The 24,276-nt window shown below is 32.5% G+C and overlaps 3 protein-coding genes across 3 annotated transcripts in view; all 3 read left to right on the forward strand.

Moving 5' to 3' along the window:
* LOC105211847 (polymerase delta-interacting protein 3) lies at window positions 1–1,898 on the forward strand. Its single transcript, XM_011183510.3, has 3 exons — window positions 1–333; window positions 447–856; window positions 926–1,898. The coding sequence occupies exons 1-3, from the start codon at window positions 266–268 to the stop codon at window positions 1,648–1,650; spliced, it is 1,203 nt and encodes a 400-aa protein (XP_011181812.1). The 5' UTR covers window positions 1–265; the 3' UTR covers window positions 1,651–1,898.
* Window positions 1,899–2,201: 303 nt separating this feature from the next.
* LOC105211850 (serine/threonine-protein kinase S6KL) overlaps window positions 2,202–24,276 on the forward strand; it is a 67,540-nt gene continuing 45,465 nt past the window's right edge. The window contains exons 1-6 of the mRNA XM_054230652.1: window positions 2,202–2,857; window positions 14,059–14,165; window positions 14,370–14,664; window positions 14,867–14,990; window positions 15,908–16,006; window positions 16,078–16,236. Coding sequence (XP_054086627.1) covers window positions 2,579–2,857; window positions 14,059–14,165; window positions 14,370–14,664; window positions 14,867–14,990; window positions 15,908–16,006; window positions 16,078–16,236 — 1,063 coding nt within the window. The 5' untranslated portion in view covers window positions 2,202–2,578. The remainder of the gene's footprint in view (window positions 2,858–14,058; window positions 14,166–14,369; window positions 14,665–14,866; window positions 14,991–15,907; window positions 16,007–16,077; window positions 16,237–24,276) is intronic.
* LOC105211849 (autophagy-related protein 101) lies at window positions 16,243–22,878 on the forward strand. Its single transcript, XM_011183512.3, has one exon. The coding sequence runs from the start codon at window positions 16,842–16,844 to the stop codon at window positions 17,496–17,498; it is 657 nt and encodes a 218-aa protein (XP_011181814.1). The 5' UTR covers window positions 16,243–16,841; the 3' UTR covers window positions 17,499–22,878.

Below are 24,276 nucleotides of genomic sequence, written 5' to 3' on the forward strand. Positions count from 1 at the left end.
AAAATATCTGAAAGCAACACATCTCAAATATATTCCGCTAGAGCTAAGAAATTGTAATCTGCTTCTTAGCATTACATTGGATATTCACAATATACATCGACGAACAGCAGCCAACTTTCCAGCAAACGCAGATCGGCTTTTTATATTTTCTCACACGGAGACACAATTGTTTCTTTTCTCAATTTTTTGAGAAAAAGAAATCTATAAACCTCTATTAATTGATCAATTGCCCCGTGAAGAAAAGTGCTAAATACGTATAACAACAATGGATCTTAGTTTGGATGAGATAATTAAAACCAAAAAGATTTCGCTACCATCAGCTGTGAAGAAATTGTAAGTGTAGTTAAAATGGCGAAGTACGCTTCACTTTTTACTCATTCATCAGCATAAAAGTAGTCCACTAACAAAACAAATTAATTAAACTTTAATCTTTTTCACAATTTCAGCAATAGTACGGAGAATCCCCGCAAAGGTTTGGCTTTACGAAAGACGTTAAATAAGCCTGTATTCAAGCAGAGCGTTGTGACTGACGCTCGAAATAAAATTATACAGAAGAATCGTGAAAAAATACGAGATGCGCGTGATAAATTATCAGAATTAACGCGAGCTAGTGGTGATGTACGCCAACGTTTATTAGCAAAGAAATTAAAAGCCGCAGGCGGATTGAAAACGCGAGGCGCCACGAAAAAATTGTATACAGCAGCGTATCGTAATGGTGTAACTAAAGCCAGACCAGGATTGAAAAGTTCACAACCCTATCTAAGGGAACCTGCACATGTATCAAATCGATTACCCGATTTAATAAATGTTCCTCGTGGTTACGTAGACTATGACGACATGGAACGTATGGAAGAAGGTGAGTACTAAAACTTTATAAATTATATTAAAGAGCAAAGTTATTAATGTATATATTTATGTATTTCAGAGGAAATTGCTGCAGCCACAAGACTTAGCCGCACGGTAACAAATGATTTTGCCACATACAGTCAACGAGACGTTTCTCCAACACCACCAATAAGACGCATGAATTCATGGGTGGCAAACACTGAAGCTTTTGATCCTTTTGATGTTTACAAACCTCGTGAACGTCGCATGTCACCAGATCTACCACCACCTCCACCCAAGGGCATACTAAGACCCAGCACCCGACAATTAAGTCCAGATTTGTATAATCGCCGCTATGTGCCAGAACCATCATCACATCTATCATATGAGATGCGCTCCCGTTTAGAGCGTGCACCTGATCCACATGCATCCATGGGAATTTTCTCTAACCCAATGAAATCGTCATCATCATCATCCTCCGGTTATCGTATTGTAGTCAGTAATTTGCACAGCAGCGTCACTCAGTCAGATATTCAAGAATTGTTTGAGGATATCGGACCTTTGTATGATTCACGTTTAGTGCGTCCCGGCGTCGCAGAAGTTATATACAAATCTCTTACGGATGCAGAAAAAGCGGTGGATACCTACCACAACCGACAATTAGATGGTCAACCAATGAAATGTCTGTTGGTCAACCCCCGCGCTTCAAACAAGCCCACCGCTCCAGCAATACCCACAGCATCAAGTTCGCGCAGTTCTTCAGGCAAAACACCTTTGGAAATTGACATAGACGCTTTGCATAAGGTGCTTTTCCGACGTAATTAACGCTAAGATGAATAAAAATATTAAAACTCAATAAAGTGGCAGATATGAAGCGTATTTATAATAACTAGCTTATTAAGCAGATAGCAAGCAGAGCCTACATGTCAATAAATACATACATGTTATAAATGTATCTTAAATGATTATTGGTGTTCATACACAAAACAAAATAATGTAGATTTACGCTTCTGCCAATAAAATTTGTGACGTACCATTATAAATAAAATCATTGACGTACAACCCTAAAAAGTTCTTTTTATTAATATTTTAAATTTAAGTTGATTTTGGAATCTTTATTTTTGAACAGCTTGAACTATCTTGTGAAAGATTGCTCATAGCAATAATATGCCTAATATACTTTTCAATGTTATTTTAAAAGGATGAAAATATTGAACACATTTTTTGTTTATTTTTAATTGCAGAGCAATTGCAATTATTTTCATTTGTTATAAAAAGTTAAAAAGAAAACATTTTTCATCTTCATTATTGTTTTCATTCCTATCTGGCAGCACTGTGAAATTTCAATTCGTTACATTTCATATATTGGTTCGTACTCGTTCGCATTTCTCGTTTGCTGTTGGATGTGCAAGAGTAATATAGGGTCGCTTTAATTTTAAAAACAAAAAATTAATTTATTCAATAGTTTAACAGCAAGAAATGAAACATAAAGATCTAATTTAAAGTGTGCCCTAAGTAATAGTTCAATAGAACGTTTATTTTATTGCTGCAAAAACGTTTTGTTAAAAGAAAATTTTCACTCAACTTTTTTGTTATCAGAAAGTGAAAAATAAAGCAAACGACAAAATAATACCAGCGAGTATTTTTTTAGAAAGTTTCAAAAAGGATGAAACGTTAAAAGAAGAAAAGAAAGGAACAAAACTACGGTGAAAGCAAAACAAACCCAATAAATGTATTGTAAACGGAAACTTTAATGGGAAACAGTGTCAGTGCATCCAGGAATGAGCAGACCACAAAGTCGCCAAAGCAACGGCAGCCGCAGGAGAGTATATCAAAACAACTTGTGAGTGAACACGTCCAGGATAAGGAAGACCCACAGCAGCAGAACCTTACTTACCCTAAAACTCACTTAAACAAAACACGAAGCAAAAGTACGAGCAGCAGCAGCAAAAAGCCAGCACTACATGAAATAGAACATAACAGTGAAGGACAATCAGCTGCTAGCACTTACGGAAATCAACGTTCTAGACAGGTATTAAATATTAACATTGCAATTTAATAATATTTGCGTCCATACAAACATTTGTAGGCGGTAGAACCTTGCTATTACAATTTATAATGTAAATATTCTTCAAACACGTTAGAGCAGTATGAGTATTGTTATACTTGCTATTTTGTAATGTTAACTACGTTGGGGGTCAGATAGTTAATTGCCTTTAACATGTCATGTTAAATACATATCTATTCGTTGACATCATTACGCAGCAGCGTCAATAACGACAGCACATCAGCAGAACTTTATAAACATGTACGTTAGTGTGTATGTACTGCTTTGAAATTGTTATTCGTAGTAGAAAGGAATAAGCGCAAGAGGAAGCCATGTGAACTCACCCTCAAGTACGTGCGCCTATGCGTTAACAGTGTCAGTGTCATTGCACGCAGTAACTGTAGCTATTGCCACTACTGCCCGTGTATACTAAAGCGGCGCAAAGCAGCAACGCTTGGTAAAAGGCATCATCAATCCAGCATATGTTCGTATTGTATGTGTATGTACAGCGTAACGCGCTGCTGGATTGTGAGCTGTGGCTTAACTGCGTCGCCAAACGTTCAACGACCATTTCACGTCGAATCAGCACTGCTGCTATTACTTTTCCCACTGCCCCTTTTTGCGTAGTTTTCTTATATTTCTGCGCAAAAAGGTAATAAAAGTCAGCAGAGAAGTGTCTTTGTTATATACCAACACAAAATGTAGGAATAACAAAAGAAAATAATTTTGCGCGTATACTGGCTGCCGCTATGTCCCGCGCTCAGCATTCTGCTAACCGAAAAACAGCTGTTAACTTCTAAGTAGATTTGCATTTCTACTCAAAACTGCTCGTATATGTGCACATATAAATATATTTAAAAATGCATACGTATCTACTAGATACTATCTACCACATGCATATTTTTTGTCAGCATTATTTTGTGTATATTTAGATTTTCCTAAAATATGTAAACATTTAAATATGTATGTACACGCAAAGATATATGTATGTACATATGTCTGTTCAGCCGTGTGTGGTTCGTGCTATTTTTGCCTTTGTTGCTATTTTCATTCAATAACTTCGTGATTTGCTGTTGCACACTTCTTTGATTCTACCTCCTGCCACACCACCCCCAAAATTGCTGTGCTCTTCAAGCGTTTGCTACGTACTACATACCCTACGTACAATATTTTTTTCTTTGTCGTTCTTTCAAGCATTTCTTCTAGCCATTTACATATTTTGTGTGTATGAAATTATTTGTTAAATGACGTAGTTCTATATTTTTATTTTGTGCCATAATGTAGTACGACTTTGTGTGTGTCGATTTTACACTTTACCAACGCCATAATTATCGTGTTGTTGTATGTATGGTGAAGAGTTCTTTTCTGTAAGGGTTTGTATAACACACAACTACTTACCTGTTTCTTCATTATCTCCCCCTGTTTATGTTGCCGTCAGATATGGTGAATTTTTTCATCATTGGCATACATATATTTGGTATTAATGATGGTTATACCTGTGCATGTTTGTCAAACCCTCTGTTTGTGTATACTTGAGCATAACATAACGTATGGCATTTGACAAATGGCTTTCACTAAACTCTCTAAACTATCCATAGATTTTGTTTGTTTCCCGCCAGTCATTGGGAAAGGGATGTTTGTTAACATGCATATGTATATACAGCACATGTACATGGTTATTTAGAGAGTACATGTAGATAGCATATGCTTACATTTGTATTTTTACATAAGTATGTGAAAGATTTGCTTTACTATAATTTCTACCTGATAATGTTATTTTATGCTAGTGCGACCGTTTCGAAAAGTGCTGATGCTATGTTTTATGTTATGTTATGTACATGAATATGTACAGTTGTGTTCACTAAAATAGCATTAATTGCGCGCATATTTGACATGAGCCGACTTCTATGATAAATAACCGAAGTACTTTCTTCGACCGTATATTATACAATTACTGTTAAGAAAACTCAATCAGAATGTATATACATAAAATAGTTCATTTATAAAAAAAGTTGTAAAAATAAAATTATACTTAGAAGAAACTAAAAAAATAATTATACGACAGCGATTTCAAAAGTGTTGCTTTTATAGTAGTCCAAATAACTATAAAGTTAAATTTGCATAACTCGAACTTCTATATCTTCAACTCTTAAATTGGCAATAGCGTTTAGAAATGAAATTTCATAAAAATTGTCTTCCATAACTCAAGCTGTTTGAATGAAAATTTCTATAACTCGAAGTCTATCAAACTGGAAGTTTTTTTTATGGATTATGGTGATTCGAATTATGGCAGTTCTGTATAATTTAAGGCAATACTGCAGCATTGTCGATTGTGGTTGAGCCAATTTCCACAACAGTCTGTTCTATTATTTTCGCAGTTAGCATCGAAATATTTGGATTCGAATATCGAAAAAAGGCCTGAGGATATAATCTAAATTTTATTCGCAATTCAATGGCAGTTCCAGTATTTTTTTCGATATAATTTTTTTTTCTTTTTTTCGAAGATCAAACAAACATTGAGGCTTCATTGCATTTGTCATATAAGACCATCTGTCATAAGAGAATCATTAAATTAAGTGGAAAATTGAGATTGTATCTATATTTTGGAATTTTTAGTACAGCATACATATATATTTAATAAAAAAATTTTAAAAAGTGCTTTTTTCGAACTTCAAATATTTCCACTTTGGAGACTAACTTCGAAAATCGGTGAATACATTTTTTTTACCACGACTCAATCTCGAAATTATTTTGGTCCAATACCCAGAAAAAAATATCGATTTTGTCGTATAGCACTAATTTATAAAAAAATATATTGTTTTTTTTTTTTCAAATCTAAATTTGATCCACTATTATTTTGAACAGCACTGTAAATAAATACATATAATTACGTATTTATTAGAAGTCACACGCAAATGTAATTTTAAAACCTCCACCTGATGTTGAGTAGTTGGTGTTGTAGCAGTCGAAAACATAACAGAAATAAATAATAGGAATGCTATCGTGGCATAGCGTTTGCGCCGATAATAACCCCGATTCTTTTAAGTTGCGTAGACTCGGTTCTCGTTTATAACTTTCTCACCAATATCTTTCTGTTGCCTCTAAGATCATTTTGATCAGATATTTGGTTGGAATTGGAGTCCATTAGGGCTGCATAGGCTCAATTGTCGTGAGTACGAAGTTATTTTCATTTAGTACATACATACATATGTACATATGCTTGTGTATAATGGAATGCATGTAGACGATAAATTGAAAATTAACAGAATTTAAAAAAGCTTGTGTCGTGATAATGAATAGAGCAAATGCGTAATATATAAATACATTATTTATTTTATGATGTCGCACTACATTGGGTCTACCCACGCGCTTTGCCATACACAAAAGCGATTAAGTGCCAAATACTGCTGAAATACTTCATATTCGCGTTAGTTACTTTTTGATAAAAATCTAAAGGAAATGAAAAAAAAACTCGTTTGACATGTTTCCAGCGAACCCATTTTTTAATTATGTTTCATTTATTTATTCATACATACGTCTTTTGTGTGTGAAAAGAACAACCGCTCCACAAAAGCTCATATGTACATTCATCAATGCGGCTGAGCTGCTTTAGAATAATTTTGCAAAAAAAAAAATCATTAAAAAATGTAAACAGCAGTTGAAAGCAGTGATTTTGTGCTTTACTATCCCTTTTCTATAAACTATTGTTCTAATTTTAAAGTAAATAGTTGCTATTTTCGAACGCTTTTATCAATTTATTGTTTTTTTTATTTTTTATTTTTCAAACAAACTTGATTCACCTGAATCGGGCTATGCACATATGTACGCTGTGTGATTAGGAATAAAGAATAGAGCAGCTATAGAAACCCACACATAGAGAGATATAGCACATGTTGCTGTCGTGAATTTAAATTACGCACTTGAAAATGTTTATAAAAACGTTCATTCCATATTGTTTGCCCATATACATACATACATACATACATATATATGTGTGTATCTATGTTTGTATGAAATCTAATAATGTGTGGTTGTAAATTTGTATATAGTTTTACTAAAACCACCACGGCCTTGAAATGCCTTAAGTACGAAAGTAAATACGCATGTATCTTCTATGTATGGAACTCGTCGTTGTGGCTTTATATTCGAGTAGTAGTAGTAGTGATTCGTACACATTTTCTCCAATTCTACCGATCCCTTTGTGCTATTTCGACTTCAAACACATTTCTTGAAGGCCTACATGTACGTATGTACATATGAGTGACCAACACAATACTAGTACGCTTACGATTTGTGCCCTACGAACGCTGATGATGCGCTGATTTTCGGCCAAGTAAAAATTTCATCATTCTCACTGTTTTTGTTATAGCTTGCTTCATTCGATTTGTTGTTATAGCATTTTTGTTTTGAAACTTGTATTATTTTATTTTTATTTTGTTGTTGTTGTTCTTGTTGCTGCTATAACGTAGATTTCAACTTGTTTGTTTTAATTTTCTATTTAATTGTTGTTGTACTTGTGTCCACACCTTGGCCGTCTTTGTCGCGCAGACAGTTTTGTTTAGCTGTTGTCTGTCTGTCTGAGCATTCACCGCTGCTGCATCATTCGTTATCAGTCGTAAAGTCATTTTTTTGTTTGCTTTCGCCTCGGTCGTTGTATTGATAAACGCTCGCCGCGCTCTCACCTCGCCAAGTAGTAAAAGTAGTTTGTCTGCGCCAACTGGTTTTTAATATTTTATTTTCTTTAAAACTGTTCAACAACGTGGTGCCTACAGTGAGACCCACATAAAGTGTGTTAACCCTTTTTATTGCTTTAAGAATGATTGGGTTAAGATTGCGACACATTAAGCACATTAAGTTAGAAAAAGATAATGAGAAGATTCGACTTTAAACTTTGTTAATGTTGTAGTTGTAACGGTTATCTAGACACTGCTTGTAGAGAAATAGCAAATTAATTGTCTTCGGAGTCATCTAATAAGAGACAGAACAAACGACCTCTATAGACGAGGTTGTACCATCAGGAGAAGGCGGTTAAGGGGTTAGGGGTAGTCAGAGACACGAAAAAATTAGAATTTTCAGTAATTTGTTTTTGGTATTAATCATGTTATTTTACAAAAGCAATAATATGGCATTATTATACAATGTGTTGACTTAAAGTCACGAAAATTTGAAAAAAAAAATATATTATAATTTCCAAAGTTATAGCTGTCTGTGTTGACCCAGTTTCAAAAAAAGATCATCGCAACAATCATAAGCCCTTGGAGATTCATCTAAAATCAATCGCCTATAAAAATTAGTTTTATAAATAGATAATCCTGGGCTTGAACCAAACTTTTTTTTCAAAAATTAACAAAATGGCGGCCTCAGGAAAGTTTTTCTAGATTTTCGAGAAAAAACAAAAGTAATAATATTGGTCTTAAAAAATCGAAATTTTTGAAAAAAAATCTTTGGTTCAGGCCTGAATTTATTATGCATTCTAAAAGCTGTATGAATTTCATTAAAATCTACTGAGCGGTTATCGAGTTACAGTTGTCACCAGTTCAAAAAACATAGTTTTGAAAAAAAAACATTTAAAGTTTCACACTAGCGTGTTGGAGTGCCTGAGCGCTCGTTGTTATTTGTCGAATAACTCTAAAAGCAATTATCGGATAAACTTCAAATTTTCGGAGTATATTTTTAAGATATTACACTTAACGAAAATGCCAAAAAAAATTGATTATTTGAAAATCATGACTACCTCTAACCCCTTAAAAGCGTGTGGTTCACTTGTCGTTAGTGACATCCGCGAACTTATAAGTTTAGTAAGTCGGTGTCTGAATAGGTAGGAATTTAACCCACTAAAATACTCTGAACGAAGTTGCGCTTATTGCATTATCATAAAGACGTTAAATTAACTTAAATTTTAATTATTAGTCTTGGGAAAATATGACAATTAGTAACAATGTACAAAACTCTGCTGGGTATTGGACTAAACTATTTTTTCCCGGAAATTTAGTCATAAGTAAAGTGTATTCTTCGATTTTCGAAGTTAGCCTCCAAAATCGAAATATTTGGATTCGAAGTTCAAAAAAAGAATTTTCTGAAAAAAATCATTATTAATTACCTGATATAGCTATTAAAACTCCAAAATATAAATAAAATTTAATTTTTTTAATTCAATGGTATATAAAACATTTTCGTCAAGCTTATATGACAGATGTTATAAGGGATCCACAATTTTTCGATATAAAAAATTTTATTTTATTTTTTGAAGATCAAACTTTGACCTTTCATAGCATCTTTGTATAGTATAGTAGTACTTCTGTGAACTTTTTAGTTTTACTCAAATTGACTCCATAGAAGAAAAAAGTAACGGTCTCAGTATTTCACTATGCAGTATCAGTTATCAGCGTTGGACTGTATTGTATGTATCTTTGTAGCACTTCAAACATCGTCCACTTCACTCGACGTTTGAAATTTTGATTTGATTTCCTTATTACAAGCGGGAGCAATGTAGACAAGGCTATAGACGACAGAGTTCTCTCAACCGCTCGTTGATAGCAGTGACAACGCGTCGCGTTTAGTATCAATATGCTCATTAGCAAGCAGGGTATCAATAGAGGCCCTGAAAAGTGTTTCATTATCGTGCAATTGCGTTTCGATTACAAAAACAAGCTTTGTTTGTTGGTTGGCTTACCACACGCTTAGCTTAGCAGCTGCTTCATGATCTCAGAGTGGTGATTTCAGACAGCTCCGTCAGCTCACACACGCGCACGCGTCAGTGGAAAATAGAGCTGCGTTATTTGTGACGAAGGTGGCGATAAAAGCGTCAATAGCAGTGACACCACCGTCAACGGCAGCGACAACGACAGCGTCAGCGACAGAGGTGAGCGAAGCGCGGCAAACTATGTGTGTATTACATATATATTGTACTATGTACAAGCTATGTATGTAGTCGCTCAGCAAACGCTACGCTGACGCCAGTAGTAGCCACACGCGCAGGTCTTTGGACGCTCTGTTTTGCTCTTCGATTCGGCACGTTTGGCGTTGTTGGCACGCTTAACAACGCATCAGTCAACATTAGCGACTCTAGCTGGTCGCTCTGCCAAACTCGCTGGCTCATACCGTGTTCAACCGTCCGCCGAGTAAAAACAGAAAAAATATTTCTAACGCGAGCAAAACAAAAAACATTTGGTGAATATCCAAAAGCAGCATTATAAAAACATAAATAATAAATATACAATATAGACTGTTAAATATTTGTGCGCTTCATACATTATAAACAATAATTAAGTCAGTTAGTGAAACTTGTTTTGGTTTTGGTTTGGTTAAGCCGCATAATAAAAAGAACTCACAACACGCCGTCAAAACACTAAAAAGTACGCTGCAGCATCGTGTGGCTTTTGTAAACGTGGAGCGCGCTTAAAAGCGGGTAAGCTACAGTACTTGTCACAAACTAGTTGTGACAGTTTCGTCTGCTCATTAACAATTTTTATTAAATATCAAACGCGGAGACAAATGTCGCGCCGTACGCGTGTCCCACACAGCCGGTTGGCCAACCGCCCGCCAGCCCTCCCGCCAATCGAGCAACTTCATTTGAATGTGTAATTGAATCGTGTCTAGTGAAGTGCATCAAGATTCAGTATCGCTCCGCGTACGACGCGGCAAACATACATACAGCCGTACATATGTCATTGTTTCTCTCGTTCTATTGTAATTACAATAAATTTTTTTTCTGTGCTGTGTGGAAAAATTGTTGAGTAATCACAAGTGACACCACCACCACAAGCAGCAATAAAAGCAACAACAACAAGTTATAGGTGTTTACAACGCGACAACGACGACTTTAGTGCAAACACACAAACAACAACGCTACACACGTGTATTATTGTTTTTGTGTTTATTTTTATTATTATTAATAATACATATTTTGTTGTTGTTGTTGACTAGCTGCTAGTTGCGCTGATAGTGGCATTCTAATGCAAAGCGCACACTATTTTGTTATTATTGTGTCTACGTTAATGTTTTTTTCAACTTCGAAATGCATGTATTTAAATACCGCGTGGCATTTATTGCGTCTGTTTGAAGAGTGTGTGGAGAAGTTTATTTGTTATTTGCACAAATGCTACGTAGAACTAACTCTCATAAAAGAAATTATTGCAACTACATATATCTAATCAAGGCAGCTATGATAATCTATGTATGTAGATAAAGTGTCAGTTCAGTTTTAACAGCGTGGAAAAACATATGATCGACAGTAATTGTCTTCAGTAGCACAACATTAAAAACAAATTAAACCAGAAACGTTTAACATTTACAACAAAAACTGCATATTTTGTATGTATACAGTACATATGCCATTGTTGTTAATTTACAACAAAAATTTCATTTTATGTATCTGTGCAGTAACAGAATATGTTGCTGTTCATTTGAAACGAAAACAGAATAAGTACCAAAAATTCTGTTTCTGTTACACTTCCATTGGCCTTGCCAATACGCTTTTATGTATACATATGTACATTGAAAACTCAAAATACATTTTACAACAAAAGCATTTACAACAAAAACGGAATTTTATGTATGTATGCTGTTAATTTCAATCATGAACAGAATATGGACCAAATTCTGTTTCTATTACAAATCCACTTGCAGTACCAATACACTTGTATACACTATATGTACTTACACATTGACAACTCAAAGCCTGTCTGCGTCCTCAAAACGTGCAACTCACAATTCACCACAATGTGTGGTGAATTTCTTGTAGTAAAAGTGTGGTAGACTTTATATATGAAATGTAAACAAACAGCAGCTGATCGATTTTTTATATTTTTGAGCGCTTTTTTTTACCGTTAATTCAACAATTTCGTTTCATTTATGGAAATTGCCGATAAGTGCTTTCTCCTCATACTCATTAATATGGTATTACTTTTTAACAGGTTGTGACATGTTATACTGCGATTTTTTTGGTATTTAAAGCAAGTTGTAATTTTTTATTTAAAATTTTTTTGGTTCTAAAATTTTAAAAGCCTTGTATTTTGAAAAACGTTCACTCTTGAGAAATCAAAAGTAAAAGTTGTTTTATTTTTAACAACATCTTCTGTTACATCGTATTCTTCTCAACCCTTTCTCAATGTAAACAATATGTTAGTCCACACTTCTGATAATCACTACAAAGGCATTAGTGACACGTTTTTTGATAAGATTCATCAGTATTTACAAAAAGCCATGAAAATTTACTAAAGAATGCATTTTTTTAATATATAGTAGATGTAATTGTTTGTCACTTGAAAACGTTGGAATTAATAGCGGCTTTTGTCAATTCAAATTACATAAACCTAATATACAAAGTTCACTAATTTGCATTACGAGCGTGTTTATATTAGTACTAAATTATTTTTTTTTAGTCACGAACGTGTTCGTAGACACTTTTTATTTATGTGAAAAATGCAACTTATAACATTTTTGTAGAAGAAAGTATTAAATCAAGAGGAATTTATATTTCTGTTTAGTTATTTTTGATTCTAACTGTTAATTAAATAATTTAATGTGTTGTATTCCATTAAAAATGTAAAAAACAAAAATTCAAATTTTTAAAGTGCAAAGTACATACATATGTATGTTTTAGCGTGACTAAATTCAATAACGGAAGTGTTCTTGAAGCGCATTTGCATTTTGTACATCTACATATCTAGAAAAAATGTCATTGTGAAGCGAAAAATTTTGATTGAATTAAAATTGTTTTTTTTTTTTCTAACAAAGTGTTCTATTTATTTTCAACAATAGCTTCATTAAAATGCATTATATTTAGTGACAAAGACAAACGTACATATTTATGTGTGTGTGTGTAATGTTGAGTTTGCGCTTAAATTATTTGCAAATATTTTCCATAAAATATATTTACACACTTATAACTATTTGCGTATTTTGTAGAATTTAGTTTTATGACAACTTCTATATGACAAATCTAAATTTTGTTATTGAAAACATTATATACATACATAAATACATATATATATTATTTACCCAGTACGTAGTTATTATTACAGCAATTCCGACTTGTTGTTGTTTATTACCTTGTTTTATTGTGTCTTCGTGTTTTACACTCTATATGTAAATATGTTCATATGTATGTATGTATTTTCTCATGTGCTCTGCTTGTTGCTATTGTTGTTGTTAAAGAAAATCTCCATTAGTATGTAAGCATGTTGTTTTCTCCTGATAACAGTAATACATAACTCATTCACGACATTATACAATACCGTAATATACTTGAGTATGCATATTTTTAAATTTTTTTTCGAAGTCACTTCTTATGCCGTTACAACTTTCAATTCGCCAAGAATTATTATTGTTATTATGTAAATTAGTCTACAGACAGACGTAGTATATATATGAAAGCAATAATAAGTATTTTTTTTCGTTTGAAATAATTGCTACCGTTAATAATAATATGTTCGAAAAAACTACCGTTATAATAGTATATTCGAAAAACTATAATTACAGCACAACTAAGTGACACATTCAAGCAAAATGAGGCTTAAACTGTCTGTAACATTTAACAGCAGCACAAATTGCGCACCGTTAGCACTGCAAAAAGTCTGTTAAAAACTGTGTCATTTATTTTAACTGTTATTTAAGTACTTAATAATCGGTAATTAATATATATTTATACATATATACATATGTTTGTATTATATATTGTCGCAGACAATCAGTCACTTTTTTTTATTACCTGTGTACATATGTATGTATGCACTTGCTCGCCCAATCAAATCTCGCAATTTCGCCTGTGGCCTTCTAAATTAAATCTTTCCTGTAATCAACACCACCACTTCAAATCCAACAAGCAATTAATTGGAGTACATGCATTTTATTTAGGTATTTCGTCGCTGTTTGCTGCAGCGCGCTCAAGTTCAAATCGCCAAATGTGCACGTATGCCATTATGGTTGGCAAGTTCACTGCGCTTTATCAACGTTAAATTTATAAATAACATAATCATATAAATTTGTAAATAATGACTGACTGCCGGACTGTCTTAACAGTTCTGCATTGATGTGTGCGCTGTAAACGGGCCAATTGATACTGTTAGTGCTAAAGCACATTATTATAAACGCACATTTTGTTGTTTGTTTTTGTTGTAAACGCAAATTTTTTGTTGTAAACAAATTTTTAACATCAACAATTCTTCTCTCCTGCTTTTATACAGGCTTCCGCTTGGAGTTTTGGCAGCTTAAGTGGCCGTCTAAATTGGAGCTTTTCTGGTGGTGCTAATAGGAATTCATTTCACAATCGCAATAAGTCAAGCAGAAAAAGGTAATTGAACCTAAAATATATATAATAACTACAAACATACATACATACATACAAACAAGCTGTTCAACTAGATTTGTTTGTGTGTGTGTGTGTATTTTGTTGTTTATTATTATTAATATGTATTGTTTATTGTTCATTGTTATTATTAATATTTGTATATTTATACATATATTTATATTAAATAATTTCGCCTTTTCTTTGCAGTTTATCATCGGCACAACAACGTCGCTCGAAGACTCCATGGCATAAGCCACTTACCAATGCCATATTCAATACGCATTTTAAGGAAGCCAGTCGCAACGATCAATTCCACGTTGTACACTTGGTGGCCAAGGGTGCGTTCGGTGTGGTCTTCAAAGTAATTAATAAGCGCTACGCGCAAGAATTGACACAACAACAACAACAACAATCAGCTGTAACCGCAAGCAGCAACAGCACAACAACACCATCTTTACATCCTGCGCCTATTTATGCACTCAAAGTGTTGAAAAAGTCCAAAGTGAGTAGAACGTAGTAGCGAAAAAAGTGTCATTTCATTTAACGCAAATATGTATTTCACAATTGACGCTTTTGTTTACCGCATGTTATGACTAATTTGCGTTAACTACTCATTTTTGTTGCTGTTATAACTTTATTGTTTTTGTTTTTTTTTTTTGCTTCTTGAAATAATTATTAACTCAATGCATTTATGACTCTTACAGATAATCGAAGAGAATAGTGTACAGCAAATAAAAGACGAAGCGGATATACAGAAGTTGTGCGGTCATCATTCATTTATTGTGCAACAAGTGGATTCATGGCAGAATCGTCGTAATTTGCATATACGTAAGATGATTTACATGTTACATTATAACGTTTTTATAGAATGCTGAACTATGGTGGCGTGTTATGGGTTGTATTCGATCTTCGAAAGTTTTCGAAATTGTAAAAGAATGATTTTTCGTGCGGTCTTTTGATGGCGAATGTAAATAACAAATATCACTGTCCCAGGACAGTGGGGTTTAGATTACCGCAACGAACACGGATTTTAGTCATCCAAGGATTGTCGATTCAGCAGTCAACTTCCTTAAAAGTATTTTGGTAACGCTTTCTGTCGCTACAACAACAACAAATACCATTCGGTCGTTCACACGACAGTCGGGTCTATGTAACCCGAACGGCAGCATTTCTCCGAATTATTTGTGGCATATTTTATGCAAAAAAACAACAACAAATGTAAACTCGGCAGCATTGTTTTCTGCTGCTAAAGTAACTAAAAACGAACATGATTTACTTTTTCGAGAATTTCGAAATTCAGCTAACGATTTCGAAAATGGAATATCGAATGCAACTCATAATAGGAACTTGATATTTCTAAAAGTCGCTTTTGTACTGAAGAATTCCTTCTTGTTGATTTTGAATTCAACTAAATAACCTTACATTTCTTTAAAAAAAAATAACAAAATTGAGTTCAGATATAGTGGCAAGAAACATTAAGTTCAATATTGCAGACTCCAAATGCGTATTCGTATTAAAATTAAGATTATATTAATCGACTAATTTAAATGATACTCGTTTCGAATTAGCGCATATTTTATAATTTTTTTCTAAAAAATGTCTTTTCAGCAAATTAATTTTTATGCACTTCTTAACGGCAGTAAAAGTTTTTAAATTTTTTTATTATTAGAGGCTTAAATATCTTACTATTCTAACAAAAATATGACTCATGATAACTAATTATCTAACTTATTCACTCATTACAGTTTCGGAATATGTGCCGAATGGTGAACTCTTCTCAAAATTAACTCACTTCTCATTGGATCTCATACGTGTGTATTTAGCGGAAATCGCACTGGCAATCGGTAAATAAACGCTTTGCATTTTCGTCTACCACTTACATTGTCTAATAACCAACTCTTTGACGATACTGTAGACTTTTTGCACAATGCTGGTGTAATATATCGTGATGTTAAACCGGAAAATATACTGCTCACCGCCAACTTTCACATAAAAATTACCGATTTCGGACTTAGTAAGTGGCTACGTTTAGGCGCAACAACAAGGACTATGTGCGGCACTTTCCAATATATGGGTACGATTTGAACCAAATGACAAAAGCAATCCTTCTTAATACATACAATAATTAGAATGTTTCTAACCGTAAAACATAAAAACATATATAGCAGAAGAAGAAAGGCTACTATTTAAAAACCGTTAAAATCCCTCAAGCGAAACAATTTTAAACCTTTCAAAAAAACCAAATTACAAAAAAAATCGTTTGATGCAAACGCAAATGTGTGCAAAAAAATACAACAACAAAGTAAATAGCAAATTGTAAACGCGGCGAACAGCAGCAACAACAAACAAACCGATAACCGTGTCTAAAAGTAGAAGAGAACATATTGTTTAGGCTGAAAGCACGTATCAATTATTTTAAAACCAAAAACTGTACAAATTTTGAACTACATTAAACGGTTCGTTTAAGTTATTGAAATGTTTAGTGAAACAAAAGAACACTAGAAAATCATTAGTTTTGAAATAAGTTAAAGCATGTGTTAAAAAATCAAACTCACATTACAAACTGTCATCGAATCGAGTGAAGAGTGTCACATTCTAAAAACACTAAACACCGTTATTAATTGCCTGCGGCCACATTTTATGTTACAACAACAGTAGCACTCCTAATACACCAACAAGATGAACGCTCGCTCGCAGGTCTTTGACCTCACCATCGAGGGCCGTCAAGTGGACGAAGCTGTTGCCAGCATCTTTCACACGGTGCTTTTCCATCGCTGCCAAGGCAAATATATGTACACGGGCGATGCGCAATATTCCATCGGCACTATTGGCTACACCGATGTGGACTGTGATTTCATTGACTTCACATACGTTTGCTGCACTTCCGAAGGTCTGCTACGCACCGTCAAACGTGCCGTCAACCTCTTCAGCGAGAAATTGCGTTCGAATGAGAGTTGCGGTTCCGGTCAGATAAGCTTGGAATTCTTTCAGAAACGCAAATCACGCTGGCTCTTCCAGCAAGAGTGCATACCATGGGAGGTGTGGACAGTACATTTAGATCTCATAAAGTATGAAAATGAGGACGATCGCCAAATGAGTCGAGAAAACGTCTCTGATCTCTTAACTGAGAAAGTCATCTACATCACTGAGCTAATGAATCGTTCGGATTATGTGCCGAAGACACCGAGCCAAAGTGAATTGGACTTGATCTTCGACACTTCATATCCCGATGTACAGCCGTACCTTTTTAAGTTTGATTACTCCACAGCTGGCTCACACACGCCGTCGGTGACAAATACCGTTAAAAAGATTATTAAGGAGACGTTTACGTTGTGACGTGTAATGCTTGCGAGTGAGCGTAGCCACCGCCAACAGCAGCAACAGCAACAATCACAGCAACAGCAGCAGCAGCAGCAACATGAAGCGAAACCACAACAGCAAGTAAGCGCCGAATTACAGCCTGTATATGCTAAGGACACGATTGTTGTGGCCGGTGGAAAGTACTTTAATAAGGGTACAAGTATTATGATTTCTCAAGTAAGCCGTGTGCACCGTAGCAGCGCGTTGAGTGACGACAACGTGGAGTTACAGGCGCTCCAAACCACCTGTATGGGTGAACAGAGCAGCGAGCGCAAATCAATATTGGCTGTTGTGGGTGGCATAATTTTGCTGTTCTTATGCCAGCATAATCGCCTCGGCTCATTTTAGTTGCACTCAACACTCGACAACTACATATACGCGCTGAATTCTGTAATACAATATACATTTAAATAGTTAGTTGCTTAACTCAATTTAACCGTTAATTGTTGACGGCTAAATTGACTTGTAGCATGCCTACTAAGTGTGTTCCACCCTACGCTGAAACTGAACACACAACTAACAAGCAATGCAAGGGAGCGCTCAGATTGTGTTAAGGCTCTTGCAGACGATCAAATGAACTCATCAAGTTCTTAAGTGTATTGGTGTCGTCGGCTTTTGTCGGCTACACATATGCTACACAGATTTGTTGTCGGCTGTGCTTGGTGAATATTGAAATTTTAAATTGTTATCATTTTATTGTTTACGCAAATTTATTTGAAAGTGTCAACTCGTTGCAATATTCACTTTTCACTCGCCAGTTTGACATTTGACATTTTGGCTATCTTCTCAAGCCTTTTAAATTGGTCTCAACTTTTAATGTGGAATTGTGTCTAAATTCGATATTTATCACAAGTGAAGTGTGCCGCAAAAAGTAACTGTAACTAAAGTTTTGTTGAACAAACAAAAAACTGTGAAATTTACGCTCGAGCGCTCCCTTTGGCTGGTTGCTCTGTTCAGTTTCGCGTAGTATTTTGCAAAGACGCTGTATAAAACCCCACAAAATCGATAATTATAAATAATATAGCAAATTAGCACCTGCAATGCTTTGACTAAATATGGCAGTTAATATTATGTTGAGTTTCAAATTTATCCATGTAATTTTAAATATAAAAACGTCGATAATACAATTCAGTAAAGTGTTGCAACAGCTTTGCAAACATTTATTACATATAAATTTTAAATTGAAAAACAAAAAAAATGAACTTTGAAAATTCTGTTAACCTACCTTAATATTTGGTTCTTAAATGTGACTATTGCGTTCAATATTTGTTTTATACACATTAGTGTCTTGAATTAATTTTTTTTATTTATTTATTATTAACCATTTTTTTTTGTGTTTATGCGCTGGTATGCATAATGAATTTAGTCTTATTTTTTTATACGTTATCCATTATTATGTTATTCAAACATTTTTTATCTACAATTAAGTTGTATTTTTTAAGTCAGCGTACCTTGCATAGAAAATACATACATACATATATTAACCTGCATTAAGTGGGGGCACTAAATGGAACTCATAATCTATTAAGTTTTGCTTATATTTTATTTGTTATGATTTTGTGATCTTGTGATGATCTTGATTTTTGCATACGTTCAAGCAGTTAGTACATATGCGAAGTTTTTACTTTTAAGTGCTATGCCTTAAGCCTCATAATTAACTACCAGCTGTACAGCCCAAGCATACATATATTTGATTTGAACTGCAAATGCAAAGGCGTTTGATCTGTATTCCTTAAGCACTTTTATATTGTATATCGTTTTGTAAGTTCAAAATGTATTTTTTCTCTAGCAATGCAAGGGCTAATGCACTGCTGTACTGTATTTTTTATAATTTGTAAAATGTAACCAACTGAAAATTACCACTGTAAGCACGAACAATTGATGCAAGAAAGGGAAAAAATGTAAAAATGTTTAAAGTAAATAGCACAATAAATGCTATAGATTGATTATACTGTTGTAGCGAATGAATTATTATCAATTGAACGAACTCACCAAACCACCAACGTACTACCCATTATATTATTACTATGTAGTTTACGTTTTTATGAAATAAATTGTAATGAGAAAAGAGGAAAAGAGTTATGAAGTAAGAGCAAGTGCGTGTAATATGCATAATAAATATAGTTGTGTACCATTGATGTTGTTCATTGTTGTGTGTTGTGTCTGTGTTGCATTGATGTATAGAAAAGCGTGAAACTGAAGCAACTAAAATGAAAAAAAAACTAAACAAAACAGAAATGAAAAAGAAAGTAATATAAATACTATTAAATATATGTATGTATGTGTCGATAAAGAGCAACAAGTAATCAATGAAATGCAAATACTTTAAAATCTAGCACTATACTTTCTTATTGAAAAACCCTAATCGGATATTTAAAGCGTAATTCAAAAGAAATGCATTGGACATTTCAAAAAACAATGAAAAATTGCAAATTTGTTATTGCAGCAGGCTTTTAACTGAGATGCATACAAATTATTTGCCTTTATTGGGTGAAAAAATGAAAAATTTTATTACAAAATTAAAAATTTTATTAATTTTTTTTTAATGAAAATGAAAATGCGTCGACAAATGTATAACTTGGAGTGAGTGGGTATGCCTTAAGCGCACTCTTGATTTTTAACTGAAAAAAAAAACATAAGGATGCATATAAATGTACATAAAAATATGCGTTTGTATAATTTTTTTTTTTTTTAGAAATCGAATCGATTCAAACCATACCCCAACGTCTAGAAATCCTGTATGTAGCAAACTACCTGCTGTTATGCTGTACAAAATAGTTTTTAGTTTTTTGGAGGGAGCGTTTTTTTCCACACATTTTGTGTAATGATTTTAAGATGTAATGAGAAATTAAAAAAATAAAAATTTATATTTAAATTTGTATGCATTGGTTAAAATTAAGAACATTATATTTTAATGTTTTATGCATTAGCATACATTATAATTAAAAAATTATTTTGAAACAAAAAATTAAAAAAAAAAACATAAAAATTAAAATTTTAATTAATTAAAAGTTAAAAACTAAATAAATTTTGAACTAAAATTAAATTCAATAAATAAAACACTTGGAACTATGCGATTTTTTTTTAAATACCGTTATAATTTATGTAAATTATGCATATACTGCAAAGAAAGGCCAACCAGTTTTTTTGCAAAAATTTTCAAATACGGTCCTTAAGCACAAATCCACAGCCACATGTACACCTACACACACACATACATATTTACTGTAATATATTTTATACTCACTCAAGTGTTATTAGACAACACTTGAAATTTTACACCTCTGTATATACATATAATTAGGCAATTTTTAGGCGCCTAAATTATCCCACAAACCTTTACCACAATCCACCAAACTCGATCCACATACATACATACATGTGTATGAAGAAACATATAAAATATTAAACTGAATTATATACTTTCAAACAGCACATAGTATCAACTCCGTACTAAGGAAAAAAAATGAAGATTGTTTACAATAATGCTTAACATAAAAAATCTTAAAAATATAGATATAAATAAAAATGGAAATTGTAATTGCATGCTGCAAGTAAGCAGTCATAAATCATAATTTGTAGAAATATAAAAATTATAAATTTAAAATGCATTTTAGTTTTGTATACTAAAGCAACAAGCTCTAAATACACACACATGAATAAATATTAAAAGAAAAATTATAAAACAAATGTAAATGAGCAAGCAAAATCAGTGTAATAGCAGCTATTTGCTCTTAAACAAGAAAAATGTAAAAAAAAAAAACAGTTAAAATATATATGTAAGTAATCGGTTATTACCAATGTTACTTTGCGCTATTGACAATTCATGTCTCTTATGTACGTGTATATAGCTGTATTGTGGTAAAAAGAAATATTAACGCAAAGCTTTGTAGTAAGAAAGTGATTCATATTTATACAGCAACTCCCAATTTTTCTCTATTACAATTATTTAGAGTGCAACAACGATTTTAACCATTCGGTTCTTAAACTTGATTAGATGAAAAAGAAACGGAGAAGAAATGAATTAAATAAAAAAATCAAATTTCCACACATTCTAAATAAGTGATTGATTAAAACACACACACATTTATATATTATATATATGTATGTAAATGTAAATGTGAAAATATATTTATAAAAAAAGTATTTACTCACTGTATGTATAATGTAGTATATGCGGCTATGTATAAGTAAGCGTGTGAAGAATCAATGTATTCTTGTTGAAAATCAAAATGCATATTGCTAAGAGGGTGTGAAAGCTATGCTACATAACATACATACATACATACGTTATAATCACATACGCCATTACCATTAGTCAGTAGTTAAATCTGATGAAATATCTCTTTAATATTGCGTGTAATAATTTATTTTTTTTTATTTTTTTATTTTATCTCTTTTTTTATATACATAAATGTCAAGCAACTGCGTATCACAAACTATTATTTAAACTAATAGGATTTATGAAAAATAAATAATTAAAAAAAATTCAAGTGAAAGAAGCATTAGAAAAGAGCTTGTCTCAATGCAAAAAGGCTCATTTCATTAGTGTATATTAAGTGCGTATAACAATTATGTTTAATTGTCTAAGTTTGCCTAATAATATCAGTAATAATTGATAGAACAACAACAACAACAAAAAAAGAATTGTGATTCATATATACTGTAGTTAATAATTTAAGTGATTGATTAACACTTGTAAACATACCTGTATTCATGCCGACATGCATACATGCATTCAAATGTTTGTATGTATGTGTTTAAAGCAACTGATTAAATTTGTTGAAGAAGAAGAAGAATGAGAAGTAGATGATGATGATGATGATGATGATGATGATGATAATATATGGAAATCAAACTAAATGTTTAACGGAGCAGTGTTATATGTATATGTATGTAATATTTACTTTAACTAGCATAGAAATGGCAATTTTTTCTTCTAATTTTAATAACTAATATTATATATACATGCATATATATATATTTTGTAAGTAATAATGAATTTGAACTTTTACAATGTCTAAAGTTTTAAAAATCAACGCAGTAAAGTACAGTAAAACACTGGTTGCTGCGTTCCAACTCTGCAATTTGTCTCGTGTATGATTCATAATTGATTATAGTAATCTTAATTATGTAGTAATTTAATAATTATTATTACAATAACAATAATAATGGTGTTTACGACGATTTCTACCATATACAAGTATAATCTTAAAAAAACAACAACAACAACAACATTAATCACTTAGTTGTAGCAATGAATATATATTGATATAGATATATATGTATATGAATTAACTGTATATTTAGTTGTGTATGCCTAATGAATGCAACAAGATAAAACAAAAAACAAAAACAAAGTATAGACAAAAAAAATAATTCAAGAAATGAAAAATAAATTGTGTAAATATATTAAGTAAACAGAATTTTTAAAAAATTTCAAATAATTGCATTGTTATTTATGCGGAATATTTATTAGTGTGCTTTGGCTCAGCGTTGGTCCAGTTTTATCCACACTCCTCCACTGTTGTCTGTGTGTTTGTTTGTTTGTGTGTTCGTCTGTTTTAATTTGATTTTTATTGCACATAAATTTGAATTTTTCATTTATTTTTGCATAAATGCTTATTATAATGTTTTAATTTTTATTAAAATTCCAGCTGCAAACCCATTAGAAAAGCGGTTAGCTAAAGAACTGTTAAGATGGAATGTCTTTGACTGCTAATAATTAAAAAAAAAAACATTACTGTAAATTAAAAGCATAATTTCCACTGTCGTGTTATACCCATTCTCTATTTTGTTACGAGTATACATATATCTTTTTTTAATAATTTTATAATATTTATTATTTTTGTTTTTTTTTTCATATTATTTAAATTTTTATTATATTTATATTTTCAATTTTAAAATTTGAATTTATCAATGCGCATTATTCAAGGTGCTGGCACTTCAACAAAAACAAAATCTGCATGTATTTTGCTTTACCCTCATGTTTAGCTTGTCAGCATTACCATGTGTTTTTTTGCTGTTTTTGGCATTTTGACAACCAAAGTATAAAAATAACAAAAATATCCAGAAGCCATATAAACATGATTACTATTTTTCGCATTTGTTATTATTATTGTTGTAGTGGCTTAAATACTTCAACTTTTTTTAAGAATGCTGCAGGTTTTTTCCAATTCTTCCCCTTTTCCAATGCTTCAAAATTTTTAATCCAAACCAATCTAGGTCCTTTATTTTTATATAGACTCCTGGGTGTAATATCACTTTACATAAATTCTCGAACGTCTATATTTTTAAATTAGAAAACTTTTGATAACAATCAAAGTTAATTGGTAAAAAAACTAAAAATTGACGCTCAAGAAATGCCCACTGTGTTTGATATTAATAATTTATCTTCCTAATTTAGCATGAACATAGACATTAATTTTGTTGTTAAAATATTTAGGAATGCTGCTGTGGAGATTGCCATTTAACTGATTTTAAACCGGATCCATTTCAGTTACGTAAACATTAATGTCTTGTTATATCCCAGATATTATGAAGTTGGACATAATCAGGTCTGAAAAAATTCGCATAACCGGAACTATGAGCAATAGCGATTTAATCTCGCTTAATTTTAATATTAATATTTAGTATTTTGCAAGACCACTTGCTTTGTTATGGAAATTGCAAAGTTCTAAGTTAAACAGTAGTGGCAAAAATATGGTCACCAGGGCGTATAATTAATATTCCTCTTCCATTCCGATAATTACTT

This window comes from Zeugodacus cucurbitae, chromosome 5 (genome assembly GCF_028554725.1).
Source record: "Zeugodacus cucurbitae isolate PBARC_wt_2022May chromosome 5, idZeuCucr1.2, whole genome shotgun sequence".
NCBI classification, from domain to species: Eukaryota; Metazoa; Arthropoda; class Insecta; order Diptera; family Tephritidae; genus Zeugodacus; species Zeugodacus cucurbitae.